Genomic DNA, 18,545 nt, shown 5'->3' with positions numbered 1-18,545 from the left:
TTTCAACATGGTTTACCTGTCACCCTGTGGCATAAATGTATCATACTGTGGTATCTAGGAGTGTGCTCTTTCCTTGTGTTTGAGCATTCTTAATTTCATTAATTACATGTTTTGTATATTATACAACATGACATATTGTATTATTATTCCTATCTATCAATGTGTTCCACATTTCTATAGATTTTATTATTATAGGGAATATAGCTTTTAGGTATGTCAGTGACAGATTATTCTTATCCCTGACAGGTGACTGAAAACTTCTTTATGTTGATTCATTGCAGTTATTTAAAAGAGTCATTACTTGAGCACATCTGTTACCATGTTTTTACCATGAATGAGACTTGAACTTCTATCATTAAAGGGTAAATTAAGCTGGGCGTGGTGGCGCACACCTTTAATCCTAGCACCAGGGAGGCAGAGGCAGTGGATCTTTGTGAGTTTGAGGCCAGCCTGGTCTACATAGTGAGTTCCAGGACAGCTGGTGCTACAAGGAGACCCTGTCTCAAAAAGACAAAAGAAAAAAAAAAAAAAGGTAAATTAAAATGCCCATAGTACATGATCGTGGGTCCAGGAGAACCATTGTTAGATATGCAGATACAGAAAGATCACATTTATCACTATGACTGACTTCCATACAACATCATTCTTACTACTGTCTTCCCGGCATTTTGAGCCTTTGGGAATTTGTGTCAGTTGGAACCATTGAGTATTATTCAGTAGTAATTATGACTAGAAAATAATTGTGGGAATTCTATGACAGTAGTGTTCCTTCTACTGTATACACTGATGCCAGCCAGTATGTGAAGGCTCAGTGTATGCTCATGACATCCAGCTACAGAAGAACCCTCTGTCAAAGGGATATGACCTTTCCTCAGTCAATGGCTTCTGAATCTAAAGGTCAGTAAAAAGTCTCTGAATGTCCATTCAGTAACTCTAGTCATTTATTTTCTATACTCAAATCTAGAATTGCTTTATTTGTAAAGATGAAATAGAAACTTTATAAATATATACATATTTCTTTCTTACCGACCCTCCAATCAATTACCACCATAACTGTTGGAGTGAAATCCTTTGATTACTTACAGCCTCTAATGATTAAATGTTGCCATTTGTTCTCTAACAATTTATGCTTAATTATTACCCACTGACACCAAGAGTTCAATTCAAGGGTCTAATCCTAGTCATTGTCTCCATATTGCAGAGGAGAAACAACACAGACTTTCTATGAAGGGGTGTTTTACGGCTTCATGAAAGGAAAGTAAGAACATTCTAGAAAGGAGGTTGATAAACTACAAAGACAATGATAAGCCAGTGTCCTGTGTGCCTTGTTGAGATAAGAATGTTTCTTACACTTTTAAGGTGTTAAAAGAAGGAAGAATAGACTACTGATATATTTTTTCAACTCACCAGCGAAGCTTCCTCATATAACATAGCATCATTAATGTAGAAAACCACAACTGGCCAAAATATAGAGAATAAGAGACTGCAGAGTACATGTCCCTGGATAAGAAACCATATTAAACCTCACCCACTCAGGGCTCAGGGACCATTGTGGAAGAAGGGGCAGAAAGGTTTTAAGAGCCAGGGGTGATGGTTGACCACAAGGAAACAGTTTTCTGGAGTTTTGGGGACTTGCTTATATGAGCTTACAGCAATGGTATCAGCATACCCAAGACCCATGCAAACTCAAGCCAAACAAAAACCCAGCATAGAATTGGGGAAAAAGCCCCAATCTTAGCTGAGATACTCTTGGCAGCTGATCACTACTGGGTGAGGGAGAGTTTGTTTTCTCTAAGGGAGTGATGCTAGATAAGCTCCAGTGAATAAACTCACACTGAGGGACATCTAGGGACACAAACTTGACTCAATAGACTTTAACATATATGACAGAATGATTGAAATCCAGTGGGGAGGCTACAGCAGGTGCAGATAGGGGAGGGGGATCTAAATATGATTAAGATGTATTGTGTGAAATGCACAAAAATTCTATAAAGATACATATTGAAAAAATATTTATGGTATGCGTGTTTGAAAATATGTACATGAAATACATAACCAGTATTTTATTTTAATTAAAATATTCATTCAGGGGGCTAAGGAGATAACTCAGCAGTTGAGAGCACTGACTGTTCTCGCAAAGGACCCACGGGCAGCTAGCAATTGTCTGTAACTCCAGTTTCAGGGGAATCCGACGCCCTCTTCTGACCTCCATGGGCATTGCACAACATGGGTGCATTTATAGACATAGGCACTAAGAAAGGTTGCGTTCACTTGAAATTATCTCAAGAAAGTTTTTTGCAACTTTTATTTTGTTTTTGGTTGTTTCTTTGCTCATTTTACAAGGAAATACTAGTTCTGTCTGTTAAGAAATGTCCATGGAGATTTGAAAATTCCAGTTTCGAAGTTATATCTCTGCCTAGGTATTTCGGTGTCAGGCCTTAGAATCCACTCCTTCCTGAACAGAGCTGTTCTATGGTTCAGAATCCTGTGGGGAAGGTGTTGCTTCTGGCGATGTTAGGTCTGACTTTGTCCACACATGCTCTCCCTGCTGTCTAGGATGGACTACACAGCCAATATGTCCCCACCTCTACCCCGAGTCTCCGTAATCCATCCACACTACCATATCAACTATGGACATTTGATCTCCTGAAACTTTTCCCTCCACTGGCACTCTGTCCTGAATAATCGCTAGTGAAAATTTCAGTCATATGGTGCCTCTGCATGACACACATTTCCTATATACTATTTCCCCTTGGCCAGGGGTGCTGTAGACTTCAAAATTATGAGGGAACCCAGTTCCAAAATCCACCTTACAGAGTCTGTGTCCTGTACTCCTTGCACCTGTATTTATTAGGATCCTGCCAGGAAGCAGGTGACACTACGATGTTAGATTTAAAAATGCATAATAAAGAGATTATTCACTGAGATGTGCAGGGATGAGAACCCAAGGAGGGTAGTGAAGCGTTCAGATCTTCAGATCAACCACAGTTGAAACCTTCACTCTCCCTGTGAGGGAGGAAAGGGATGTGGGTTATTGGTGCTGCATGAAGACAGGTCATGATAGAAATTTGGCCAAAAGAGCTACACCCCAAACAGCTCCAAACCTAGAATGGGGAGTAAGTGTCAGGATCAGGAAATAGCTCTGCCCATCCTCTGATAATATGCTGGGACTTCCTGTGATAGAAATTTGGCCAAAAGAGCTACACCCCAAACAGCTCCAAACCTAGAAATAGCTCTGCCCATCCTCTGATAATATGCTGGGGCTTCCTATTGAGGTAGAAATGGATGCTAAGTGATGCAGCTCACAGGGCCAGCCTTCAGCAGAGGAACCATTCTGGGGAGAACATAGAAAATAACTAGATTCTAAGATCAATTTCAACTGAATGAGTCGCACTTGATATCTGGTGAAATGCTAATGGAGTTGTTTCATTGGTCCTGATATTATTTTTTTGCAATTCAAATTCTCTGAAAGTAGAATTGATCTTAAAATCATAGTTTATTATAGTTTATTTGATAGCAGTATTTTGCTAAAAGAGTATATGATTCTGCTGTCTTTTGATCTGTGCTTTTTCAGTTGATAATGTAATGACAGAAGGAGGAGAGGACATGGATATAACAGGAGCAGAAAGTTGTCAAACTTGGCCTAAGTACGTTTGAAGCAGTTTTAGACCTCAACGCCAATGTAGAGTCTCTTATGTTCATAATTATTATGAGTGAATTATTGACAATTTCTTTCAATCAGAGCCTCAGTATTTTACTCCAGATTTGGAATGACATTGCCTGAATAACTGTGGAAATAAAGATAGGAAGGAGGACTTGCTGATCTATATTCTGGACAGTGAGCTCTTGGTTCCACATGGAGATTTTGCGTGATCCATCCTAAATTAGTTACTAGTAAGTGGCCAAATCCTTAGCAAGCACAGTAGAAGGGCAGAATAATTGCTGTTTTGAACTTGATAGCCTGGGCTTGATTGCCAACTGGGCTAATTACTATGAACATTAATCTTGAGTGATTTAATTAATATAAATATCTGCAGTTTATTCATATGCAAAATTATTAAAAAACAACATCTCATAAGATTTTTGTGGGGATTAAATAGATCTTACAAACACTCTGTGGTGCTCAGTAGGAGGCTGTGAAACCTCACAGCTATTAAAATTGTTTGGTTTCTGAAACATGGTTCTGTATCTAAAATCCATGTGCCATTAAATATATTTACCAAATTGTTCCTTATATCGTTCCTTCTTTCAACACAACTTACCTTGGCAATGGAAATGAGTAGGAAATTGTCTCCTATAGTTAACCCTATCTTATAAAAAAGTATTCACTTAATTTTTCTTTCAATTTCTACTTCTGTATCTAAAATAAGATAGACAATATAGAAACTAAAAAAGAATTGCTTGTTTAATTACTATGATATATTGACTTACTTGTCTTTATTGTTATCAAAGTATTACTTTAGGAACATTTAGAATATGCTCTTTCTGCTTTCAAATGTAGAGTGTTACCTGAAAGAGACGGGGTTCCTCAGCATCTATTTCTCATTCTTAATATGTGATGCTCACTGCAATCCTATTAAGCACTTCATTTTTGATCTTTATGGGTTTGCCAACTAGGCCTAAGAAGTGATTAGAGATGAGAGTGGAAATTTTAAGTCTATATGTTGTTGGGGTTACTTACAAAATAATTATGCAACAATTCATGTCATACTCATGGATATAAAAGAAAAATAAACACTTCAATGGTTATTCTATGAGATGTAGAAATGATTGCTTCTTAGGACAAGAAAGGGAAAATTCTGACTTGGTATACAAATAATGCTTTCTGGTTATTTTTTAACAATGTTGAGAAGCATAATCTTGAAATTATGTTTTGGTCGCTTCCTGCGTTTGAAAAGAACTAAGTTTAAAAGTATTCATCCATAGAGATTTCTGAAGAAAATTCTGGGGGAATGGACTTGAGTAGTGGTAGCTTATTTGGTTGGTGAGTCTGTGGCACACTGGTGAGAAAGGGCAGCATGTGAGACAGGAGGCAGAAGAGAGCTGGTAGTGATGTGTATGCTAAGAAACACAGTGATGCCGTGAGCATCACTGTGACATCACCAAGGACCCTCTTATTACAGCCTAAAACACTACCACAGAGTTAGGAGAAGCTGGTATTCGCAGATCTGCCTCAATTCTTTACTGGCTGAGGTCACAACGATCCCTGAATACACTCAATCCCCAGCATCTCTGAGGTGCTGGGCAGGGGCACAGCATCAGAGAGTCCCAATGCTGCAAATGCAGAGAGCAGAAGTGATGGTGTGCTGAAGAGCTGACCATTTAGAAACATGGCTTGTGGTCCAGGGGGGTGTGGGATTCTCACCAGCAGGATCCACTATACAGATTTATGCAGGTTGTGCAAGAAATACGTTGTACTCTTCTTCACTGTGAATAAATGAAATGAATCAACTGTCTTGGAGGAGAAACATGAGTTAGTGTTTTACCACCATTACTTCTTTGGAAAATTCCAGCTTCATTCTCCTGTCGTATTGAAAATATCATTACAAAAATGAGGTATAAAACCAATTGAAATATATTGAATGAATGATTGAAATAATGATATGTGTAAACTGAAAAACCCAGAAGACAACATATTCATGTTGAAGATTCTACAAGGCTGGATGATTCCAAAACTTCATGACTGACACTTGGAAAGTTACATGTTTAGGACCAGAATCATCATGCACCATCTCTAGTCCTCTTAAAATCTATCCACTGCTTACCTCTTTGTTTTTAAAGTGTGTGTGTGTATGTGTGTGTGTGTGTGTGTGTGTGTGTGTGTGTTGGTAAATGCATGCCGTAGCACATGTGGCAGTCAGAGGACATCTTTCAGAAGTTGATTCTTCTTGCCACATTGTGGGATCCTGGGATTGGGCTCAACTCACCAGGTCTGTATATAAATGACTCTACCTACTGGGCCACATCTCTGGCCCCATGGCTCACCTCTGTTATCAGACCTAACCTCCTTGACTATCAAGTAAAATCTTTAAAATATACTCTTAGCTAACCATTTGTTTTCAGTAATTCAAAAACAGGAATGACATCAGATAACACCTAAAGCCTGTAACAGACTTTTCCACTTTACTATAAACTGCTTACCTCTGGCCTCAACAATTTATTTGGTCTGTGCCTTTCCTTTTAAGGCTTTCTTTCCTTCTATGCCTACAAAAAGTATAACTAACTGTTTCCATGTTGTAACGTGTCATTCAGAAAACCAAATCCATGTTCTTAGGTCATGATCACTCACATTTGGCTCAGAGTAAATTACCTCTTTCTCCCTTTGAAGTGAGAGCTGTGTTTTGCATTGATTTGCACGATTATAACAAGATTAGCTGTTATAACTCTTAGTTGTTTGATAGTCTAGGTTTTTGCAGTGCTAGGTATCTATCAGAGGACTTTGCTCATGCTAGTCAAGCACTCAGTCATTGACACTTCTCATCTCCTATCTTCTGTACTTTGGTTACCAGTTAGAAAAATCTAGTGTTTTGTAGACTTTCTCCACTGCGCACACTGAGAGCCTGGGTATGAGGTTGGTCCACATTCCAACAGAAGAAAAGTGTTCATTTGAACCTAAACTTCTGAAAATAATTTTGATTTATGTTTTGCCTTATTCTGTTGATAATGTTTTTCTCTGTGTAGACACAATTATTGATAAAATTACTGATAAAAATTACTTCAAGTTTAAAAATAATAGTATTTTGTAAGACAAACTATTATTGAATCTGATAGAATACTCATAAATAACACTTAAAAGTTAACATGACTCTATCTTGTTACTGTAAAACAATGTGTTGCGATAAGGAGATCGTCTCCAGGCCATGACTTTAAGCCATCCTGGGCACAGAAAGTCATGTGAACGCTGGAGCCTATAGTCATGGCAAGGAAATAATTAAACCAGTCAGTGATGGCAAGATCTGTGCTGAGGTTATTTAGCCCAGTAACACTTTCTAGTAGAACGGGGATTTGTGACATGCAGTCTTCACCTAGGACTCTAGCCATTACCTCTGCTTGCCTTACAGCTCTTCCTGGTCTTGGAAAGTTCTGGGCATGTGAAATTGGGATGTTAACTAAAGGAGGGATTCTCAAGTGTACTTCTCTGAGGTCACTGTCACGGGACATTTTGGTAATACAACTGATTTGGAGTCACACACTAGCCTGTAGGTAGTTACTCCCCCACATTGTAATCACAATTCATTGGTTCACTAAGTTGGCTTTGGTTGGCATCAGTACTTTGGTCTGTAATCTATGCCTTGTCTTCAGTGAGTGTAGATGGTTGTTAATCCCTAGTAGAGTCACACAGCACTATTGTATAATGCTTTATTTACTTCTTCATTGCTATATTTTAGACTTACATTTTAAATAATCTATTTGCGGTTTTAACTGCATCTTCAATAGTAATGTTCTTTTATTATGGTGTAGCTTTCCAGGAGAGAAATTTTGTATTTCTCTGTGTCAAGTTCATCATTTAATTTTTAGTTTCAAGGCCTGATCTTACTAATGACAGCCCTCCTCGAAGTGGTAAAATAGACTTGATTTAGTTCAAGTGTATAAAATGAAATACATTGCCTCCAGGCCACTCTTGAGAATTCAGAAATAATTCTTGTTGGGTCTTTAGCCTATATGTTATTGAAGTACAAATGTCTCTTCTCCAGGACAAGGGAAAGAGTCCCATGGCTATTAAAAGGACTTTTATTAACTTTTGGCTTTTGACTCAAATTAGTTTCATATTGAATGAATGGAAATCAACAGAAAGGTCAGTGACTGTCTTTGTGGCTGTGGTGAGTTCTCTTCTACAGCTGATCATCAGTGAATGAAGAAGACCAGAGCTCTTAACAGTTTGAAAGGGTCAAATGAGGTAGTGTTAGGAAGCTAGTTAAATATCAAGCAGGCTTGGAGGGCAGTGAAGCTGGACCCCTGACTCACGAGCCTGGAAAACCAAGCACTGATGCAGCAAGCTCTCATTGAAGCCTAAAGAACGGGCTCTGATTCCTGTCTTTGGCCCTGGGCAGGCGTCATGAATTGCCTGCAGGCCATTAATAGATAACTATCTAAGCCTGATTCCAAGAGTTGACATTACTATCCAGCAAGAGTTTTTTATGTCGTTGGCTCATTCAGTTAAGACTCATTTTAAGCAGGCCTGTCAATCAAACAGAAGGGAAAAAGTCACTTGGGAAAAGCTGCTTCTTCCTGAGATGTTAGAAGTGACATAGAGCCTACCTAACACAGGTTATCCCAATAGCATCTTAGTTGTTGTCCACTCTCCGCCCTGGAGGTTGACCTTGCACTCTATTCTGGAATAAACTACACTCTATGTGACTTGTCTAAATTCTTTCTATGGAGATCACAGGACCAGAGAGCCAAGGGGAGCTCAGAGGGAGATCCTGGTGACAGTGGTGGGTGTTGAGTACTTAGTGACATGGCAGGGACGTGGAAAATCTCAATAAAGAATAACAAAAAATTATAAACCCAGATGACTTACAAGATTTCAAGTATAAAGAAGAAAGGAATGACAATACTAATATTCAGTCTTTTGAAAATCAGCATGAAGTGGTTATTGACAAAGTATAAACCAAATACAAGTAAATAAGCAGGTTCAATTTGCAACATAAATGAAAACTGGCCCAAAAGTATCGAAAAAGACTAATTGGAAATTACATCATATAAAATTTTAGTCCCATTTGAAATGCACAATCCAAGTTTAGACAGAATATAACATTATTAAAAATGAACATTGTACTTACCTTCTCCCCCAATGATCTCTTTCTCTATTTTATTTTTTATTTCATTAAGTTTTTTACATTTAATTTTTACTCTATTTTATTTTTGGCATGCTTTGGATGGCCTTAGGGTTTTGGGCATGCTAAACTAGCACCCTGCCACAGAGCTGCAACTCCAGCTGTTGGACAGTGGTTTGTAGTGCAATCCTAATGCCCTCAGTCAGTTCTACAAGAACACGTATTAAACTAAGTCTGTGCTATTTGTCTAGTTTTCTATATTTCCATTTACTCTCCTCAGTCCTGTTATATTTTTGGCTGAATTTTGTCTTTTGTTCACATTTTGATTTTCTTTATGCTTTCATGAGGATCAATACTGAGACTTCTACAGTGACGCCCAGTAGTCACTGTCCTCTTTGTTTTCAAACACCCTCCACTCCCCGTAAGACCTAAGAACCACAATTTATTTAAACACTTCTTTCTTGTTCTCTTTCATATTTATAGTACTTATTCATCACTTTTAAATTTAAAAGTATTCTTGAAAGATATACAAGGTGATTAAATTATGTGTATTTGTGGGTACCAGGTGTGTGTGTGTGTGTGTGTGTGTGTGTGTGTATGTCGTTTAATTATCAATAGATGCCATTTCTGGATTTCTAATTTTAGCTATTATCCATTTGCTTCTATCTATGGTCATGTTATATAAGAATTTGGATCTCGGCCAGGTGTGGTGGCGCACGCCTTTAATCCCAGCACTTGGGAAGCAGAGGCACGGGGATCTCTGTGAGTTCAAGACCAGCCTGGTCTACATAGTGAGTTCCAGGACAGCTGGGGATACAGTAGGGAGACCCTGTCTCAAAAAAAAAAGAAATAATAATTTGGATCTCTTAGATCATCTTATTCAACTTAATTTCTAGGATATTTTAATCTAACTTGCAGTTAATGATTAATTAGCATTTCCAGGATTATGATTTTATACATTTATGCTACTGACCCAAACAGTATCTAATTATTCCACTTTCTGTTATAACCTTTTGTTTCGCTTTGCTTTTTTGGAACAACTTTTATTTTATTTTCTATTATATGTACAAAAAAACTTATAGTGTACCTTTCTTTAATTTTTAAAAAAATCCTATGAGATCTGCCAATCTTCCCTTGTTAGCATTCTTTTTCAAGTTTTCATATATATGTATATGATTTTCTTATTTTCTGTGGATCTCTTTCCCAAGATGCTTCATCCGCCCTGGTGCAAACCTAAGTGACATCTGGGACTACTGAAAGCTAGCTGCCATCCCCCAACTTCCTTTTGCTTCTTTCCTTTGATTTACATGTTCATACAGTTTAGTTCATGTGGCATCTAAATAGGGGTGTCATAAACTTTTCCCAATGAAGACCACTTTTTACCCAAGAAAAATTTTTCATCACCCTAGAAATCTAAGTATATAAAGTAGTATACAAATAAAAATTCATTGATAATAGATTATAAATAAATTTTCAAAAGTAAGTCTGATATCCATACTATTTTGTCATTTATTAAAGACAAATTTTCAGGCTACTTAGATGGGTGTGTTTGCTTTTACATAAAGAATAAAATATTGGATGAATATTTTTGGCACTATAGGACATAAAGCACTGTCAAGAATGTTTTTAGAGTTTGTTAATATTTTATAGACATCAATCCAGAGAATGCCATAGGAGAAAAAAATGGCAGAAATATTTAGAGCAATTTCAGAAATTATTGGAAAATTTGGGTTAATTCCAAACTAAAATTCATTGAACAACTCTTTAAGAAACTGAGGTCAGCAACTCAAACAGCAATTTTTTTAATCAAGAACATTTAAATTGAATTTTTGTGAATTTTGAACAATGTATTTTGATTGTATTTATCTGCCCCTATCTGGCCCTCCTTACTCTCCAATTCCATGCACTCTATTATATATACTAAGGCCTATGGAGTCAAGTTTGTGTCCCCAAATGCCCATTTGTGTGAATCCAACCACTGGAGCCTGCTTAATCTACCAAGATTCACAACCTTAAAAGACTCTCCCCTTCCCAGCAGCCATGGGTTTCCAATAGGGCCTCAGATAAGTTGGTCCCCAGTTCTTCTCTTCTATGCTGGATTTTGTCTGACTTGAGCTTACATGGATGGCACTTGAGCATCCCATCACCATTGCTTTGAGTTTATATGAGTAACTGGCCAGCTGTCTGGAAAATTCGTTTTTCTTATGGTCATCCACCACCACTGGCTCTTAGAATATTTCTGCCCCCTCTTTTGCAATGATCCCTGAGCCTTGGGAGACAGAAATGTAATCTCTTATTCTCTGCATGTTGGCTGGTTGTAGGTTTCTGTGTTAGTCACCATGCATATATCTCCCATATTCCTTCCCCTGTTTCTCCAGAAATCATACCTTGCCAGGTTAATTGTTGTTTTGTCATGCAGGATTCACAGCTGGTAAAAGTTAATGATTATTTTTCTCTTCAGGTACCATGCATAGCACCTTTTAGCACTATGAAAGCTAGCCAGTAGCGATGAAGCTCTCATGACAGTATCACCTGGATTTCTCATTATTTTTTCTTTTAAACAGCAATTTTCAAAATCAATAATTTTAACATAATACAATGAAAATATGTATTAACTTGATACGTACATGCTGAGGAACAATAGTGGGAAAGCATTGTTTTCTATAATTAATCCTTTATGAATCACTGCAATTCATGACACAACAGTTTTTTATCTAAGCCAACATGTTTCAGGCAGCATCTGATGATAGTTTATGGCGTGACAGTATGTACAGTGAAAATGTGTGTTGTGTGCTCAGAAACAAGGCTGAAGTGAACTCCCACTACGCATCACACAAGAGTGCTGCCAGAAATCCTCAGGTTCACTGTTCACTTGATTTTGAATTAATCTTTGGGCATTACCAGTTCAGAAATTTCAAAATACAAGTTCCTTAGCAGTTTTTTTTTTTTGAATGTGATTATGGCCCATTGATTCACAAAGCTGGTACCTTCTCTCCCTTATTTCAAGGACTTTTAAAAATTATTAAAATTCTTGAACTGGTGGGTTTTACCATGGGCAAAACCACTTGCTGTATAAGCCTGACAACCTGAAGTTGATTCCCAGATCCATTGCTGGAAGGAGAAAATTGGCTTCCAATGTTGTCTCCTGACCTTTACAAGTGAGCCATGACAAACACATACTTGTATAAACATGCATACATAAAACACACACACACACACACACGAGAGAAAACAAATAAAAATTTAAGCATCTTAAAATATTTCTAAAACTGCTGTAGCATGTATTAAGTATACACGATAATGAGCTTCACCATGATATTTCATACACACTGTACCAGCTTCTGATCTCATTCACCCCTCTTATCTAAGTCTTGTTCCTTATCTCTTTGATCCCTTTTCTCTTATTTCCTAGACTCCTTCTACTTCAGAAAATTTGTGTGTTTTTGTGGTGTGTGTGTGTGTGTGTGTGTGTGTGTGTGGTATAGTGTTCATGTGGGTATGTACATATGCTTGTGGGTGTACAAACACATATGTGCATATGGATGGGTTTGGAGGCCAGAGGTCAACCTCAGGTTTCTTCCTCACTTGCTTCCCACCTTAGTTTTTGAGGCAGGTTCTCACTAAACCTGGAGTTCATTGGTTCAGCTAAACTTGCTCGTCAGTGAGTTCCAGGGTCTGCCAGTGCTGAGGCTAGAGAAGACCGCTGCTGTGCCCGGCTTTGTCTTATGTGGCTGCTAGAGATTAGGTGCTCGTACTTACACAGCAAGCACATTATCAACTGAGCTCTCTCCCCAACCCCTTTAGAGTGTCTTAATGTATCTTTTGGTTATCTCTATTCAATATTTTGTATTGCCCATACACTAAATACTCTTTTTCTTTACTGTTTTCCAAACATAACCGTATTTTCCAAAATTGCTTTGAGCTCATTCTTTTTTGAAACATTTACTATGAAATATCCAGCTTTGTTTAAGAAATTAAAACATGACCAATTCTTATTACTTTAAAAATTATTTATCTGGATAATATTATTACTTTGGATCTCATTATGCCCTCTCATTCTTTTAAAAAAACTAAATTAAATTGTTTTTAATTCTTGTTTTTCTTAATCTGGACTTTTTAATACTCTGAGGAGCCAACACACTTTCTCCCTTAATTATTTTACTAGTTTTTGTCAGCTGAATTGTTTTTTTTATTAAGATGATCGTTGTTATTGTTAATATTACTTACCACAGTCTCCTCTCACAAGCACCATTTGGTGCTGCAAATCTTTTACCTGGCTCATATTCACCTTAACTATGGTTAAACTTTCTATTTGTTTAATATGGGTGTCTAAACTTCCCTTTGAGTTTCCTTCCTTTTCTTGTGTGGTATGTTGAATGTCTCTATTCCCCTATACTTCATACAGCGTTAGAGAAGGACAGTTTGTATACATCTACAGTTGGAGGTCTTGGGTGGGAGTCACTATTAAGACCCTTTTAAATGTTCTCTGCAAGGTCCTCTCTTTCTGTGTGGAAAGCTTGAAATTGTGGAATCTGACTGATTTCTTAGACTCAGCCTTGATCCCAGCTTATAAGGTCCTGATACCTTTCTGCCCCTGCAGATGCCCCATGATGAGGTGTCAGATAGGGAAGAGATACATGAGGATTCTAAGAGTTTCCTGATCGATTCCTCATCAATCTTGGCTCTGAGGTCAGAAATATATTTTAAATTTGTATACTTCTATTAGTACCTTCCATTTATTTCATTGAGCCAACTTTGTATTTTTATTATATTTTATTTAGTGTGTGTGGCATGTGGTTGTGTGTCAGGGGGCAAGTTGTGTATATGTAAGTGAATTCACACAGGGCACAGACAGTGTGTGGAGGTCATAGGACAACTTATAGGAATCAGTTTTCTCCTTCCATCATATGAATTTGAGTGGCTCAAACTCAGGTCCTCAGGTTGGCAGCAGGCTCTGTTACTCACTGAGCCATTTTGCCAGCCCACAATATTTTTATCCATGAAATATGATTATCCTTTGTTTGATTTCCACTGTTGTATTTCATTTAAATGTATCCTTGTTTTGTTAATCCATAGGGGATGGAAATTTTTAAGCCTGTCTTTATGCATCCATCTTTACCTGAAAGATTTTAAAGGGCTTATATGCATTTTCATTTCTTAAAATAATTCCATTCATTGAGCAAAGTTTACTTTTTAAACCTTTATTTAGAAACAATGGCTCAAAGGGGTAAAATCTATAATTGAGAGACATTTTGAAGTTACTGGTAAAGCAATGGTTGGGAGCTATTAAGTACCTAATCCAGCAGAATGCTCTCTAATCTACCATGAGGCCTCAGGCATCTCTCTGAGGTCCTGTTGAGCTTAAAGTCACATTCATACAGTGAGCAGAGAAGGCTCCTGCACAGCATGGACTCTTCTATATCTTACTTAATCCTACTTGATTATGATAAGGATAATAACATTTCGTATTACTGGTATCTTCTATAAGCAAATTAGTATATGTCCTAAACAACATATCAAAAATTTTGAGAATAATGTAAACTGCTACTAACCTTGCAACTACAAGGAAAATAAAACATTTTTTTCTCTTTTTTTCCAGAAAATGCAAAAGACATCGTAATACTATATGAAGAAGATGCTGAGGAATGGGCTCTGTACTTGAGGGAGATATTTTTGCATGCTGTGCAAAGAGAGGCGATCTTGTTATATCCCTTGGAGAGTTTCTCTCTTCCACATTTGGAATCGCTGAGCTTAAATTCTTACAAATGTAAACTTTTGATATTATCTAATAGTTTGCTTAAAGACCTAACTCCAAAGAAGTGTCGGTTTCTGGAAAAGGTGCTTCACTCATCAGAAAGTGTAGTTACTCTGCTTTGCGGGATGGAGAGTTCAGATCCTCTCTATGGATTATTAAAGATCCCTGGGAGCAGATGGGAGGTGTCAACTGAGCAGGAACCAGAGGATTATATCTCTGTCATCAGGAGGATCATCGTCAGAGGTGTGTTGCCAAATCTTTGCTGTTTGTTATTTTTATTTGCTCACTTCTTATAACTTGAAATAAAGATTTTTTTTAACTTATAAACATCTAATGTAAGAATAAAATTAAAGCATAAATGTCAATTTCATTTAACAGTGTCTTGTGTTGTCCACAAATGTATCAAAGTTTTTCATAGCTTTATTCCAATCAGGGCTTATCAGTTGTTCTAAAAATGGCCTCTAAACATATCCCTTTGTGCAACTTGGATGAGGCCAGGACAGAGCCAGCACAGCATGCCGAGCTGTGTGCCAGTCTCCTTTGGAAGACAGCTTCTTGTGTAACTGGCGAGGCTTGAGTTACCCTTGCCTGCTCTATGTTGTTCCCAGTCAATTGCTGTTCACAGTTCGAAGGCCTGGGCTAGAACTATAGGGTTTCTGCTATAATTGTAATTGTGTGATATTTATTATTACAGAGTGAAACACTGTTATTTTTATTCATTTCCAAATAGCGAATTTAATTTTAAGCAATGTAAGAGAGCAGAACACAAGGTCTCATTCATCAGTTAATTACCTTTCCCAGTAATTGTCAAATTCTGATGCTAACATTTAAAGTGCCTCATTCTCTGGCACTTCCACAGGCTCTGAGGGGATGTGATGCTTGCTTCGTTCCTCAAAATGTATATTGCCTTCTATGCCCAGCCATCTAGCTGTGTTTTCTGTCTTACAGGGAAAGGGTGGAGCTATTTCATTGCAGGCAGATCAGATGTTTAAGGTTGCCTCTTGGAGTATATTTCTGAATTCTTTGGAGTCTTCCTTGTTCACTGGGAATACTTCTGCTTTAGTTCCTTTATGGAACAAGCATTGCCTCTTCCACTCCTGACTGTCTTTGCCCAATTCATGTAGGTTCCTACTGTTTGCAGGTCCCTCCGAAGCCTCTTAGCTCTCTCAGGATAAATCCTGACTGGATGTTTCTCACACTTGGCTCACCTGTCTGTTAAAACCATCAGTTCTCTTCTGTCCATGCAGACCGTGGTCTTGTAGGCCATTCTGAGTGTTGCTGCATTCCACATCAGAGCAGCAATGCACCCGCCATTTGTGGCCCTTATTCATGTCCATGCATGGACTTGCTCATGCTAGGGTTCTGGAGATGCAGGGAACATGCCCCGATCCATTCTCAGAACTCTTGACAGGTAATATTCATCACTGTTTCCCTCTGGTAAGTCTATTTAAAAAAGAAAATCTTTGTTTTCCAACTGTGACCTTTTCAAAGTCAATGTATTTTTGTGCGTATGTGTGGTGTTCTGTGCATGTTTGTGTTGGTGTATACATGTGTTCAGATGCACATATACATATATGTACAGGCCAGAGGTCCACATCAAGTGTCTCCCTCTGTTGCTCGCCACTTTAGTTTTTGAGACATTGTCTCCCACTAAACCTAGAAATCATCAGTCTGGGCTGCTGGCAGAGCTGGCTTACAGATGTGCACCTCTGTATCCAGATTTCATATGGGTACTGGGATCTGAGTTCTGGTCCTCATGTTACCATTGCAGGCACTTACTGACTAATCCATGTCCCCAGCCCTCTAACTCAGTATTTTTAAAGTCTTACTTTGACTATTTTTTCCAATGTATATTTTTATTAAGCTTTTGTGCATTTCATGCAATACATCATAATCATATTTAGACCCCTCTCCTATCATAGTTATTTATTTTTGCAGAACAATTTTCTCTAAAATTTAGTCACTTAAAAATCACAAACAAGAACTATATACCAATTTGTAAGGTCCAGGAACTGAGGAGTGGCTAGGCTGGGAGGTTCTGGGTCAGGATATGATGAGGTTACTTGTATTCAAACTGGCCAAAGCTGTAGTGTCTGAAGACTCCCCTGTGTGCGTGAGGTGCACACGCGTGTGTGTGTGTGTGTGTGTGTGTGTGTGTGTGTTTATATATATGATGTGTGTTGTATCTGTGTGTGTCTGTGTGCATGTGTGTGTGTTTATCTATATGATGTATATATGTGTATTGTATCTGTGTGTGTCTGTGTACATGTATATTATGTTTGTGTATACCTACACATATACATTTATATGTGTGTGTTCATATATGTGTGTATGTGTTTGTGTGTACACATGAGCTTTTGTGTGTTTGTGTGTATGTATATGTGTATGTGTGTGTGTGCATAAGCATGTGTGTGTATGAATATATATGTGCATGTGTGTTTAAGGGGTCTTGGAATGGGGCCTTCACTGTTGTCAGATTTCTTTGTTAAGGTATTAGCTCTGAGTTGGCTAAGAATTACCTCTAATAGATTCTTAAGCAAGGTCCCTTGGAAGCAATGTTTTCAAATTTACAACATTCAAAAGCTTTTGTCTCACACTTGAGGTACTACTTTACGAAGGGCAGGACTGTTCTTCGTTGGTTTTTTACTAGCATCACAGAATATGGAGACATTTTTTGGCTGCTGACACGGGACTGTTTATAGACAAAGCCTAATGCCTTCGTCAGATGACTTTTATCACCCCATACTCTGGATTATTTCCCTAGGGATGTGCCTTCATGCTTTTGTTTTTACCTTTCTCCCAAATTTTTAATTCAAGTCTTTTATTTCAGGAGCAATTTCTTGACTTACATCTAAGTATTTGCTCTAATCTACTTTTATGTTTTGATTTTCAGATTCATTTTATAAATTTGGGGGACTGATTTTGCCCCTTATATACTCTATATCTCTCTAGTGCTCTCTGACTTTCTATTAACATCTAACTTATTTCATTTACCTCCTTAGTAGCTGCTACTGTCTTTTCAGGCGTTCTACTTTCTCTTTATTTTTTTCTAATTTTCTTTTTTATTGTACTTTTACTTTCTTTCATTTTACCTTTGTTTGGGCACCTAACATTCATTGATCATTTCTGAATCTTGCCTTGGTCCTTTCACTGTGAAGCTGTGCACTTCTACATTATTTAATTGATTTTAAAATATTCTTGTTATTCAAAACTGTCTGGTGAAAGCACGGCCTGGTGGTGCATACCTTTAATCCCAGCATTTGGGAGGCAGACCGGTAGATCTCTGTGAGATGGAGGCTAGCCTGATCTATATAGCGAGTTCCAGGCCAGCTGGGACTTCAGGAAGACCCTGTCTCAAAAACCAACCAACCAACCAGCCAACCAAAATGAAAACGTTTGTGGTACAATGTCTGGCAATAGCAGTTCTTCTGGTTCTTTGATGTACTTTCCTTCCCTCTACCTCGGTACTCTTCGAGTACATTAAACATTTTATTTTTCTTTAAAGACATATTGTAATGATATGAGACTATCATGAGACTATCAAAATAAAATCTGTGTAAATCACAAGTAATTGCATACTACTTTTCCCCTGATACAGAACAGTAAAGATTGATGGCAATATTTTAGGTTTTTCCTCACACCCATAATTTGAAGAATTCTCATGGAGCCATTTATTAATTCATTATGTATGTGTGCATGTGCGTGTGTGCACATGTGTAATATGTACAGGTCAGAGGACAACTCTCAGAGGTCAGTTTTCTCCTGACACCTGTAGGATCCAGGGATGAAAGCCAGGATGTCAGGCCAGCAGGAAAACGTCTCCATCTGCTGATCTCAGACCACTATTGGGTCATCTATTATTATGACACTATTATTTAAAAATATTAAAGAAATACATTTATATTTATTTTAGTTTGCTTTATGTTGAATACTTTTGGGTAGCAATTAAAGTGGTATTCTGATATATCTTGAAATTAAATTCCTTTTTGTATTTTTTTTGGTCATATAAATAA

General features: G+C 37.7%; 1 protein-coding gene across 1 annotated transcript in view; it reads left to right on the top strand.

Moving 5' to 3' along the window:
• The first annotated feature begins 13,991 nt into the window (after nt 1-13,991).
• The window catches only part of Bank1 (B cell scaffold protein with ankyrin repeats 1), a 281,067-nt gene continuing 276,513 nt past the window's right edge, over nt 13,992-18,545 (top strand). The window contains exons 1-2 of the mRNA XM_017796375.2: nt 13,992-14,004; nt 14,377-14,775. Of these exons, the coding sequence (XP_017651864.1) occupies nt 13,992-14,004; nt 14,377-14,775 (412 nt within the window). The remainder of the gene's footprint in view (nt 14,005-14,376; nt 14,776-18,545) is intronic.

The sequence above is a fragment of the Nannospalax galili genome, unplaced genomic scaffold, assembly GCF_000622305.1.
Source record: "Nannospalax galili isolate Female #2095 unplaced genomic scaffold, S.galili_v1.0 scaffold189, whole genome shotgun sequence".
Taxonomy (NCBI): Eukaryota; Metazoa; Chordata; class Mammalia; order Rodentia; family Spalacidae; genus Nannospalax; species Nannospalax galili.
This window is presented reverse-complemented; position numbering and strand designations above follow the sequence as displayed.